This window comes from Notolepis coatsorum (assembly GCF_963971535.1).
Source record: "Notolepis coatsorum genome assembly, chromosome: 7".
Lineage (NCBI taxonomy): Eukaryota > Metazoa > Chordata > Actinopteri > Aulopiformes > Paralepididae > Notolepis > Notolepis coatsorum.
Window position 1 is genome coordinate 96,380,124 of NC_140171.1, and position 12,925 is coordinate 96,393,048.

Sequence of the window (12,925 nt, forward strand, 5' to 3'; positions counted from 1 at the left end):
GTTGTTGGGCTTTCAACATTTTTTTTTATTTTTTTTTTTAAATCTTTTCCCCCCTCCTTTTTCCTCAATTTTTTCTCCCATCCCAATGTTAGTCGTTATGCCAATTCCGAATCCCCTTCCTGGTCGCTGCGCACCTACCCCCTACGGTCGGTCTGGGAGAGTGGAGGCTATCACATGCTTCCTCCAACACATGTGTAGCCAATCAACCGCTTCTTTTCACCAGGCAGCGCGGACTCTCACTGAGAGGGTGTAATGTGTGGAAGGATCACACTACCCCCCTTAGATCCTTTCCTCGCTGAGCAGGCGCCCAGACCGAACTGTAGGAGTCGCTGTTTACAACGACCAAGACCCACCCACCAGCTTTCCCACCCCTAACACTGCCAATTGTGTTAGTATGAACGACCAGCCAAGCTGGTAGCAATGCAGAGAGCTGGGCTCGAACCCAGCATCTCCTGCACTAGTGGCAAGCGCCTTGCCCACTGCGCCACTTAGCCGCCTCAACATTGTTTTAATCACCATTTCAACAAGCACAATAGAAAGAAACCATCACTACTGTAGCACTCACCTCCGCTAGCGTACTCCATGATCAAATAAAGTGTCTTCTCCGTCTCAATGACTTCAAATAATTTAACTGGAAAGAAAAGAAGATGTGAGGCATATTAAAGTCATTTCCCCAGAATTAGATACATAGTTCACATCTGTGTTATATTGTTACACACTGCTCTGGGTTATAGTATATGGGATCTCCCTCTCCGTCTCTCTCTAGCTGTGAGCTGGTGACTGTAGTGTGGCTGGTATTACATCTATGGTTCCCACCAGCTCTGCCTAAATGCCCTTGTGCAAGGCACTGAACCCTCAAACTGCTCCAGGGTGCAAAACTGCAGGTCACCCTGCCCTCTGACCTCTCTGATGAGGCGCAATAAAACCCTAAACTAAAAGAACAACTCTGATGCCTACTCCACCTAAACCCCTTCACTACCACCATACTACTCTACCCAAACCCCTTCACTACCACCATACTCCTCTACCCAAACCCCTTCACTACCACCATACTCCTCTACCCAAACCCCTTCACTACCACCATACTCCTCTACCCAAACCCCTTCACTACCACCATACTCATCTACCCAAACCCCTTCACTAGCACAATACTTCTCTACCCAAACCCCTTCACTACCACCCTACTTCTCTACCCAAACCCCTTCACTACCACCATACACAGTACCTCTCCACCCAAACCCCTTTACTACCACCAACCCAAACCCCTTCACTACCACCATACTGCTCTACCCAAACCCCTTCACTACCACATACTAGAGATGTTCCGATACCATTTTTTCCTTTCCGATCCGATTCCGATACCTAAGCTTTGGGTATCGGCCGATACCGATACTTATCCGATACCAGTGCATACATATATATATATAAAAAATAAATAAAAAAAAGTATATAAATTATATATATATTTTTTTTTTACAGATACTGTTTTATATATACTGTTTTTTAGTAATAACTAGAAAGTAATGGTATTTATTCAACAGGTGATTGTATAGATTTGTATTAGTATCATTAATCAATGAGTATGGGGCTGCAGCACTGCAGATATACCCTACTCCAATGATCCACTCGCTTTGCACTCGCTACCCAGTGGCTCTGCAGATATACCCTACTCAGTCTACAAGGCTCCGTTGAAGTAGCAGAGGAACTGTTGTGATTTTTGCACAATAAATATTCAACATTCTCTTTTGAGACTCCGCCTCAGACTCTTATCATTTGGCACTAAAAGCTAAACATTGTCGCCGATATGGCTGTCCGCAACATGTCATTAATTGTGTACGCGACGTGCAATTGTGCAATGACGACGTTACCGTGAGCTAGGTTAGCTAGCAGGAGCTACCGGTATATGGAAAGACCATAGAAGACTGTAACGTTACTGGTGACATTGTGATTTAACTTGGAATACTCCTTTGCCAACTTGCTGTACTTTGCTTGCAGGTCTGCAGCCATTATTGTTGGATTATGAATAGCCCCAACTTTAGCCAAGGTAACGTCAAAGCTAGCTTTCGGTTAGCTGTTCAATGCTAATAACACCAGCCACCAAGCGAACTCATCAGAGCTCCCTGTCAACAGCGCTCTGTCGGGACGATGGCATTTTAAGAAAGTATCTGCTCTGCTGTTAAAATGACAAATGGCAATTGACACTTTAATTCACGGTCGATTAAGCACACGTTTGTTTTATAATGCTCACTCAGCGAGTAGGGTATATCTACAGAGCCCAACGTCCGCAGTGTTGTTGATAAATTACGTCATATGGTATCGGAGCGCAACATTAGAGGGTACTCGCTGATACCGATACCAGCATTTTAGGCAGTATCGGCGGCATTTCCGATACTGGTATCGGTATCGGAACAACTCTACCACATACTCCTCTACCCAAACCCCTTCACTACCATCATACTTCTCCACCCAAACCCCTTCACTACCACCATACTTCTCAACCCAAACCCCTTCACTACCACCAACCCAAACCCCTTCTCTACCCAAAACCCCTTCACTACCACCATACTTCTCTACCCAAACCCCTTCATTACCACCAACACTCACCCCTCCACTACCACCATTATTCAAATAGGATAATGCAGCCATTCAAATATTTGAAATAGGTATTAGACTATAGCTGATGGTTTTAGCTACTGTTTTTCTTTCTTCTATTTTCAATAAATTTGATTTGTTTTCCTTATTTATTTTACTAATAAATGGAAGACAATGGTAATTATGATGCTTTATTTAGTAAGGATCCCAGAAGCCCTTCAGGATACATTATGACTGTAGCACAGGAGGGATTATCAAATTAACTAAATGTTTTTAATAGAATATTCAAATGTTGATACCTTTAAATGCCCATCCCATCCCAAATTTTTCGACAAGAATGGGCCCTTAGTATTTTCTGGCCGGACGGGCGGAAGCCAGCACTACTGCTGAGCATCTGGACCTCGAACATGGTGCACTAGAGCGCAGCGTCGGAGTCCTCGAGTGGCCAAACATTAGATGTCTAACTGGCCAAACATTCTCAGAGTTTCGGGCTACATCACAGGTCATGTGGAATACCGACTTCCTGTCCCACAGGAGACGGTGTGTCTGGGTTAGCGGTAAGGGCTGCATGAAATGTCAATCATCACCTCTTTTATCACCGTTGGTAAATGGTAAATTTATATAGCAGCTTTTATCCATTTACATTTAGTCATTTAGCTGACGCTTTTATCCAAAGCGACTTACAGCAGGAAGGGTACAACTCTATTAGAGCCATATGGAATCCGCGATCACGGAATCGCGGACGGAATGGCGGAATTGAGCAATAAAAATGGAATCAACTATTAAAAAAAAAAATGTAAAACGTTTTTTTTTTTTTTTACTTTTTCTTTCTTTTATGTTGTGGGACTTGTACAGCACTTTGTTCAACTTTGTCAGTGCTGTAAAGTTTAAACCTTTTTAAATCTTAGACAAACAAAACACTTTGCTTTCATGAAATATTGTAAGCAGTCATTTGAGGCTTTATAAAAGCAGCACAATGAACACAAATCTGTCAGTGCCGAGTCCGACCTCACCTTAAATAACAAACAGCATTGCTTGTTGTAATTAACAAAGAGAGGCAGAGTTGATTTTGCAAAAAAATATATATATATAATTATATAATAAAATGGAATTTGGAAAAAAATTAAACTGATTTCATATGGCTCTAAACTCTATCAGCTGAGTAACAATGTTCATCAAAGTGTTGAGTGCTACAGTGTAGGTTAGTATATTAGGACAAGTGCATGACAGTAAGGTTTGTTAGGGTTAGAGTTTTTATTTAATTTTTTTTTATAAAGATTGAAGAAGTGCGTCTTTAGTCGACGGCGAAAGATTGGACAGGTTTCGGCTGTCCTAACTGTGGTGGGAAGTTCGTTCCACCATTGTGGGGCAAGGACCGAGAATAGGCAACTTCTCTTTGATGACCCTCCCGGAGCTCGGATAGGAGTAGGTCTGAGGCGGCCAGAAGATGCAGAGCGTAGGGGTCTTGAGGGTGTGTAGTTAAGAGACCATTGACCGGAGGTAGGCGGGAGCCGTTCTCTTCGCCGCACGATATGCCAGGTCGAGGGCCTTGAAGCGGATTCGTGCGGCAATGGGGAGCCAGTGCAGGTCCCTGAGAAGTGGGGTGACATGGGCTGACTTTGGTAGGTTTGAGATCAGGCGGGCCGCTGCGTTCTGAATGAGTTGAAGAGGCTTGGTGGCAGTGGTCGGAAGGCCAGCAAGCAGCACGTTGCAGTAGTCGAGGCGGGAGATGACTGTTGATTGGACGAGGAGTTGGGTGGCTTCTTTTGTCAGGGAGGGGTGGATCCTTTTGACATTGCTCAGGAGGAATCTGCAGGTTCTGGTTGTCGCTGCGATGTGAGCAGAGAAGTTCAACTGCCCGTCAAGGACAACACCAAGGTTGGGGACACGGTCACAGTTGCATTCTCGACTGTGGTGGAAAGGTCGGTCAGGGGGGAGGATTTGGCCGGCAGGTGAAGCAATTCTGTTTAGCTTAGGTTAAGTTTGAAGTGGTTGGTTCATCCAGGCGGAGATGTCGGACAGACAGGCCGAGATCCACTCAGAGACGTGGATATCTGAGGGAGGGAAGGAGAGGAAGAGTTAAGTATCATCGGCATAGCAATGATACGAGAAGGCATGAGACGTGATAATGTTACCCAGAGATTTAGTGTAGAGGGAGAAGAGAAGGGGTCCAAGGACCGAGCCCTGGGGGTACCTCTCCATGACACTTGTAGGAGCGGTGATTGAGGTATGATGTCAGCCATGTCAGCGCAGGGCCAGTCACTCCCATTCCTGCGAGGGATGCGAGGAGGATCTGATGGTTGACTGTGTCAAAGGCTGCAGATAGGTCTAGGTTGAATCAGGACAGAGGAGAAGCCTTTCGTGAAGTGCCTCTGTGACCGCAATGAGGGCCATTTCTGTGGAGTGACCAGTCCTGAAGCCTGACTGATTAGGATCTAGGAGGTCATTCTGTAAGAGAATCAGTGCAAAGTTGGTTGGATACAGCACGTTCAAGGGAAGGAGAGAAGAGAGACAGGGCAACATCTTGGGAAAAGCCCTGAGTTGGTAAACAAGATATGGGGTAGATAGGTTTTCTGAAAGATCACATGGCTAAATGTCCTCATCTGAGAAGAACTGATATTAAAAATGTATCTTGAATTATTGTTTCTATACACTATGTATTTTGCTGATGTAGTTTGATTCTGTCTTTTTAACTGCAAGTGTGTGTGTGTCCACACGGTAGGAAAATACTTTGTTTTGTATCTTTGTGGGGACATTGGCTGGACCTCACAAGGACAGTGGGATTTTTAGGGGTAAGGGTTAGGTTAGGTAAGGCTTACGGTTAACGTCACAGTGACCAATCGCAGCCACTCTTATTGTCTGGGACCAAATACGGCCACGCCCCACTCCCAGCAAAAAGTGGGAATCTCTAGAATGGGTTTGGGGCGGCGCTGTATACGGAAGTAGCTCTCAAGGTGACGATTAGACAACACTTTTTGTTGTCAGTAGATGGCAGCATTGGTTTAAAATTAAAGGCTGAAAATTTTGAGAACTACAACACTGCATTTCCCAAGAGCGTTAGCACAGGTCGCAGGTCACTGGGATGTGTCTATATTCTCCGACGTGATCTGAACAGCGTTAAACTATTACGGCGACCTCGGTATAGCGACCGAGAATGGCGAACAAATTATCTTAACAAAAGTGCGCTGGTAGCGTTACATATGTTGTCTAAAGGGGGACATATGGTACAATTTAAGATTCTAATGATAATCGGCATATAAAGGACAAGATAAAGCATCGTTAATTTGTAAGAAACCTCAATGAAAACGGCGCAGGGTGCTATCGTTATGAAAATGTGATAGAATCCTATAAAAATGTGGACGCATTTGGCCTATGTTCCATTAGGCATGCCGTGGTTAAGGTGAGCAGGGTTGGCTTTATGGGTGTGTGTGATCCCCCCCAGTCTTACGGGGCCCAAAGGACACCACATGATGCTTTATGGCGGTAATTCAAAGCAAGGCTACTGAAAGGTGAAATGGGCCTGTCTGAGTGCAAGAGCAGCCCAAAGACAAACTCAATAAACTAATCATGATAACCCAGACATGACCACTAAATCATTCAGTCTGGATAGACCTACACACTACACAGAGCATGTTTCTCAAATTGAGTTGATCGTCATCACCATAGTGACATCACCATAGCGACAACATCATAGCGACATCACCATAGTGACAACACCATAGCGACATCACCATAGCGACAACACCATAGCGACATCGCCATAGCGACATCACTATTGACATTATCTAAGTCAGGTTTTCTATGAGGGATATGTTTTTAACTTTTTTTTTTAAACAGTTTTTTATTCAAAGATTACATTTACATATTGCATACAGATGTCATATGTTCTTTGTTTTTTTCTTACTGAATATCCCTCTTTAACTTTAACAGCATATGGTACTCTTAAAGGATAAGTCTATTCGGTATGGATATAATGAAACATAAGTGCAATTCTAAGTCCGATACACAAGGCCGGTCGTATGACCCTAAATACGTGAGGTGGGAGATTAAATAAATACACAACTGTCCCCAACAACCCCAATCAACAGGTAAGCCTACTCAGTGAAAATTGCCCCTGCCCCACATGGCACTCGACATAACTTCATCATGATCATCAGGTGGTAGGGGTGGACGGTATGGTCTAAAATTTATATCACGGTATAATTTGAAGCATAGACGGTAACGGTATATATCACGGTATCATCGTTTTTGATTAAAAAAAAATTTATTTTATATAATTTTTTCTTTTTTTTATAAAATATATATATTATATAATTAGACTTGTACTTGTATTATCTGCGAGACATCGCCACCACGCAACAAGCTCCACTGTCTGTGTGTACTCTAGTAGCCTCCAGCTATGGCCAGGATTCTCCGGAGCTGCACCTGGACCTATACTCTAGTAGCCTCGAGCAGAGCTACGGCCAGGATTCTCCGGCGCTGCACCTGGACCCAATTGTATTGGTATAACGTTAGCAAGCCCTCAGCTCGAATACGCATCGAATCAGTGTTATAAGACATTGATATCAGGAGCTATCTGTAGCTACTGCATATATAACGTTAATACAACGCCTCAGTGAATTATTTAGTTCAATGGGACATTTCGTTTTGAACGGTGAACTAACTTGCGTTAACGTGAGCTAACAGGTAGCATACACGTCTCTAGTACTAGACTTTGTGGAGCGTTTGTTGATGTCAGGAGCTATCGGTAGCTGTCCGACTAGATACCGTTCGGTTAGACAATGCCCCATCATGTATTAAACTAAAAGTGAATAGTTGACTGGGTCATTTTGTAACGGTAGCTAAGCTAACGTTAGCTCAGGGAGACGCCACCGTCCTCCCGACAGCTCCCGTGTCCCGTCCCACTAGACTACTAGACCCGTGTTTACATGCGTGCGGTAGGGGCTGGCACGGCAGTGGCACGCCCACTGCGCGAAGCCTCCTAAATAACTTTTTCCAGTTCGCACATATCTATTATCTATGACTAATTCTATCTATTTTTAGGGGCAAATGCGAGTGAAATAGTAGCGCTGTGGTTACATGACGTCATTGCTATTTTAGAGCTGCACTACCGGTTACACGGTATAGTCAAAATCCATACCGTAGAGCAAATTCATACCGTTTATACCGTATACCGTTTATACCGTCCACCCCTATCAGGTGGCTTCTTCGTTCCGAAGGTTGCCTATCACTCTCCAACCCATTCTGTCCCCACTTCTCTCCAACTCCGTGACTCCACCTCTCACTCCGCTCCAATCACAGACGTCGTCTACCCAGCCTCTTCTTGGTCTTCCACTTCCTCTCTTTCCATCCACCTTCCCCATCACCACCTTCTTGAACATCTCCCCGCTGGATCCTCTCAGAACATGCCCGCTAGGGATGCCCCCCGGACCCCGGTTTTAAACGGGAACCGGTACTATATTAGAAAATACCGGAGTATTTATAAGCTCTGACGTCCTCGGTACTGCTATCGATACTCTAGAGAAATTATTATTATTATTATTATTATTATTATTATTATTATTATTATTATTATTTAAAAGTTGCGAACGATCCTCTCTGTCTCTGCACGAGAAGCGAGCCGCAGCCAGCGAGTCAATTATTACACACACTCCTCGCGAGTCGCTCGCTAGTGCTACACATAGACATACGGGTCCTACATACGGGTACTCCTTAATGAAAGTTCTGTCCCCGACGCCCCGTGCTATAGCGCTCTGCACACAGACAGCAGCTCTGCATGCACTGAGTCGTGATCATGGCGGATAGAGCGAAGCGTTCTAAAGTATGGATATACTTTACAAGGGTCAATGCCGACAATGCACGTTGCCACAAGTGCAACAAAACATTTGCCAGTAAGGGTGGCAATACGAGCAAATCAATTTATCAAAACATCTGTTGGCAAAACATGATATTAGTGTGCAGAAATGCGCGTATTCGACTGCCTTGCGCGCAGTGTTCCATCTGCATCCACTGCAGCCGTTTTGATTGATTGATTGAAAAGTTTATTAACAGATTGCAGAATGGGTACAGTACAGTACATCTCAATACATACAATTGTTAAGGGGATGCAGACCAGAGAAAGACTTTCGTCTTGTTTCCACCAGGGTCCCCCATTTACCCCCGTAACCCAAGATACGGAGTTGCCTAACAGATTGCAGAATGGGTACAGTACAGTACATCTCAATACATACAATTGTTAAGGGGATGCAGACCAGAGAAAGACTTTCGTCTTGTTTCCACCAGGGTCCCCCATTTACCCCCGTAACCCAAGATACGGAGTTGCCTAGGCTAATAACGAATTATTACAAATAGGCTAATAAACAAAACAATTGTTTAGCTACAAATACTACAATCTAAACTTTTTATAGATCGTCAAGCTGAGGCGTCAGCCACTATGTCCCAGCCCAGTGAGCCCAGGGCCACACACATCCTCCTCCCTCTACCTCCCTCCACCACCCAAAGTCCTTTCTCCCTAGCAGCTAGAGGAAGGATGACAGAGGATAGGGTGAACGAGTGTCACAGTTCTGTTAGCCTTTTGCATTTGTTGTTTATTATAAAAAGTCTATAATTCAGAGTCAGACACATTTAAAACATTGTTGCTGCTGTTGCTGAAGAAATTATATTAATTTATTATATTTATTTATAAAGTTATATAAAAGAACATTGCTGCTGCTGTTGCTGAAGAAATTATATTTATTTATAATACTTATTTATAAAGTTGTATTTATAAATAATAAAGCAATGTTGATTCTGTTCTTAATTAATTGTCTTTTTTTCTTGCAAAAAAAGAACCAAAAAGAACCGATAAGAGTATCGATAAAGTACCGAACCGTTAAGCAGTATCGATAAGAGTAGTAGTATCGATAAAATCCTAACGATACCCATCCCTAATGCCCGCACAACTCCATCTTTCTCTTTTTCAACCTCTCCAGCAGCTGTCCTCCTTGCATACCCGCAGTACCTCCTCATTCTTGATCTTATGCTTCCATGTTATCTTCAGCATCTTCCTCAGCGTCCACATTTCAAAAGAGTCTATCATCCTCTTTGCCTCTTCATTCAGCGTCCATGCTTCTGCTCCATATGAAAAGACTGACATAACATACATTTCCAAGATCCTGGTGATCGTTTTCCAACTTATGTTTCGTCTCAATAATTCCTTATGGTTCCAGAATGCACCCTTTGCAATTCCGGTTCTTCTCTTAATGTCCATGTTAGCTCTTCCACCTTCACTGATCCAGCTTCCAAGGTACATGTACTCCTTCACTTGTTCAAGTTTTTCTCCATCCACCTGTATTTTACAAACAGTTCCTGGTGTTTTTTCAATGATCATTACTTTAGTTTTCTTTGCGTTTAGCGACATTCCATAGTTTTTGCATTCGACATTCAGCTTATTCATCATGTCCTGTAGATCTTCTTGACAGTTACAGACTATAGCGGTGTCATCAGCGTATCTTATATTGGTGATGTTCTCTTCGCCAAGTTTTACTCCTTTCCCTCCTCTCAGACCTTTTTTCATCAGTGATTCACTGTACATATTAAAGAAAAAGTCAGGAGGTAATGGATCTATTCTATCTATATATGAGATTAACGGTTGCCAATGTGTGTAGAATTTATCAGCGGATCCTCGAATTGTAAATACATTTATTTTTTTCAGTTTTAAGAATGACATCACATCATTTAGCCATAATCTGGATGATGGGGGAGGTTCTGCTTTCCAATGCAAGAGTATCCTCCTGCGGGCAATCAGTGAGGCAAAGGACACTACATTGTATTGTTTTTTGGTCAAGATCACATCCTCCTCAGGGATCCCAAAGATAGCAATTTGGGGGCAGGGCAATATAGTCATCTCCAGTACCTCCGAGATGGTATCAAAAAAGAACTTCCAGAATGTTATCAGTTTAGAGCAGGACCAGAACATGTGGGTTAAATCACCTGGTGACTGTGCACATCTGTTACAGTTGTCTGTCACATTGGGATATATTTTAGCCAATCTGGCTCTACTATAATAGACTCTGAAGGACCTTAAACTGAATGAGGCCAAGTCCTTTACTGTTCTCTCTCTGCACTCATGACTGTACTGCTTTCTATGATAACAATCTGATAGTAAAGTATGCTGATGATACCACGGTCATTGGGCGTATAAACTCAAAAGACGAGTCATTTTACAGATCAGAGGTGCAGAACCTAGTTAGGTGGAGTGAGACCAATAACCTCACCCTGAATGCTTCCAAAACGAAGGAGCTAGTCATCGATTTTAGAAGCAGCAAGGTATCCCATCTCCCCATTACCATAAATGGCTCAGAGGTGGAGATGGTGAGCATTTCTTGGGGTCACTATTTCAAATGACCTGAGCTGGCACTCCAATACCAGAACCATTGTTAAAAAGTCCCAGCAACGTCTTTTCTTTCTCAGGAAACTGAAAGAGTTCACAAATAACAGGGTGATTCTACACAACTTCTATCGCTGTGTGATCGAGAGCGTTCTTACTTCCTCCTGTACTATATGGTTTGGTAACATCACAGACCAGGAGAAGAAATCTCTGAACAGAATTGTGCGTCTCGCACGCAAGACAATCAGGCTTAGCCTGCCAGCTCTAGAAGAGATCTATGGTGCCAGGCTGCTTTCCCGTGCCTCTGGCATTATCAACGACCCCTCTGGTCACCCAGCCGCAGGCCTCTTTGTCCCCCTCCCCTCGGGCAGACGTTACCACTCTATCACATGCTCTACCTCTCGGTTTACTAAGGGGGCTTTCACACTCAGCCTTTTGTATCGAATCACCGTCCCGGAGCACGGGGGGAGTGTTCTCACTCACCCCTTTTGGGGTGCGAAACGGCGCCGATTCGTTTCACCCCCCGCTGAACGGGAACAGCTGGCAGAGGTGGTCTCGGGTTCGGCCCCGGGAGAACGGGGGGTGTGGCTTTGCGAGCTTGTACCTTTTCACGGGCGTGGCGCCTGGTGCTGACATAACATCATACATTTTGTTTGCCATTGCTATGTCTATACATTGTATAGACAAACAACAAAGACATGGCTCAAATATTCACATGTACACTGTATATACAGCAAAAGTGGCGGTTAGGGAGTCAGCTCCTGGTCAACGATAGCACCCAGTGTACTGATAGACGGTGTGGAGTGTGTACGTTTATTTTGTATATGTGTGTTTTATATGCGTGCGTTTAGTATGGATGTGTGTTTTATGTGTGCATGTTTTATATGTGTGAGTGCACGTGTTTCGTGTGTGTGCGAACAGGCATGTACTTCTAAATACATTATGATATCCTCTGCAACGACCCAAAGCATCTACATACAAGCAGGGCTGTACGTAAACTTTTTTTTGCACATAGCACTGGTGCTACAGAGGTTGATAGTTTTGTAGCACTGGCCAAAATCTTGTAGCACAAGTATAAAACGTGTTATATTTGTAACAGTCACAAATGTGCCTATTGTATTTGTGTTATTTAGTTGCATTCAGGGAACAAACTTAACTTTTTGACTTACCAGCCATTTGGCTGGTAGATTTATAAAAAGAAAAAAAAAAAAAAAAAAAAAAAAAAAGGCAGATTTTTTACCAGCCAAAAATTATAAATTGCTTTTTAGTATATCGCCATGCGTTATTATTACTATAATACTCTCATATGCTATTTTCAATTAATATCATAAACAACATAAGGAATATTAGCATAATTTTGAGTGGACTGAAGGAATGAGTCAGCGTTAATAGTTTTAAATGCAAATAATTTATTGAAACATAGAAGTGGGGTCGGTTGGGACACACACACACACACACAATGGGGGACCCTGATGTAAACAAGACGAAAGTCTTTCTCTGGTCTGCATCCCCTTAACAATTGTGTGTATTGAGTCGTACTGTATTGTACCCATTCTGCAATCTGTTAAATAAAGTTTTCATTCATTCACACTGTTTCAACTCACCACCCCCGCATCATATTGTAGTCTAGTCTGTCTTCAAACTTCCACTCCTCTCGACACACACACACACACCCTTTCCCCAGTCCACACTGTCTCTAATTCTCTATGGCTCTGCCTCTGATCAGGATTAGCTTGTTAGCTTATGCTAATGTAACGTTCATTTCAGGCGATGTGGGCATAAAGGAATGGCGACGATGCAAAGCGTGTTAGATGCATTTGACCCGTTGTGAGAAAAAAAAACACCACAGACTTATTTCGGATCGCAAAATAGCCGCAGTCTGCTGTGCAGCTCCGCTCCGCTCGGCTGAGAGCAGAAGGCAGAAGCACGGTCTGGGGCGGATATGACATCACGGAGTTGCTATGG

The 12,925-nt window shown here is 43.5% G+C and overlaps 1 protein-coding gene across 2 annotated transcripts in view; it reads right to left on the bottom strand.

Annotated features, from left to right (window-relative positions):
• Positions 1 to 12,925, bottom strand: part of mark1 (MAP/microtubule affinity-regulating kinase 1) — a 279,824-nt gene that overhangs the window by 81,926 nt on the left and 184,973 nt on the right. For both annotated transcript variants that reach the window (XM_084319310.1, XM_084319309.1), the window contains exon 5: positions 566 to 631. In XM_084319310.1, coding sequence (XP_084175436.1) covers positions 566 to 631 — 66 coding nt within the window. The remainder of the gene's footprint in view (positions 1 to 565; positions 632 to 12,925) is intronic.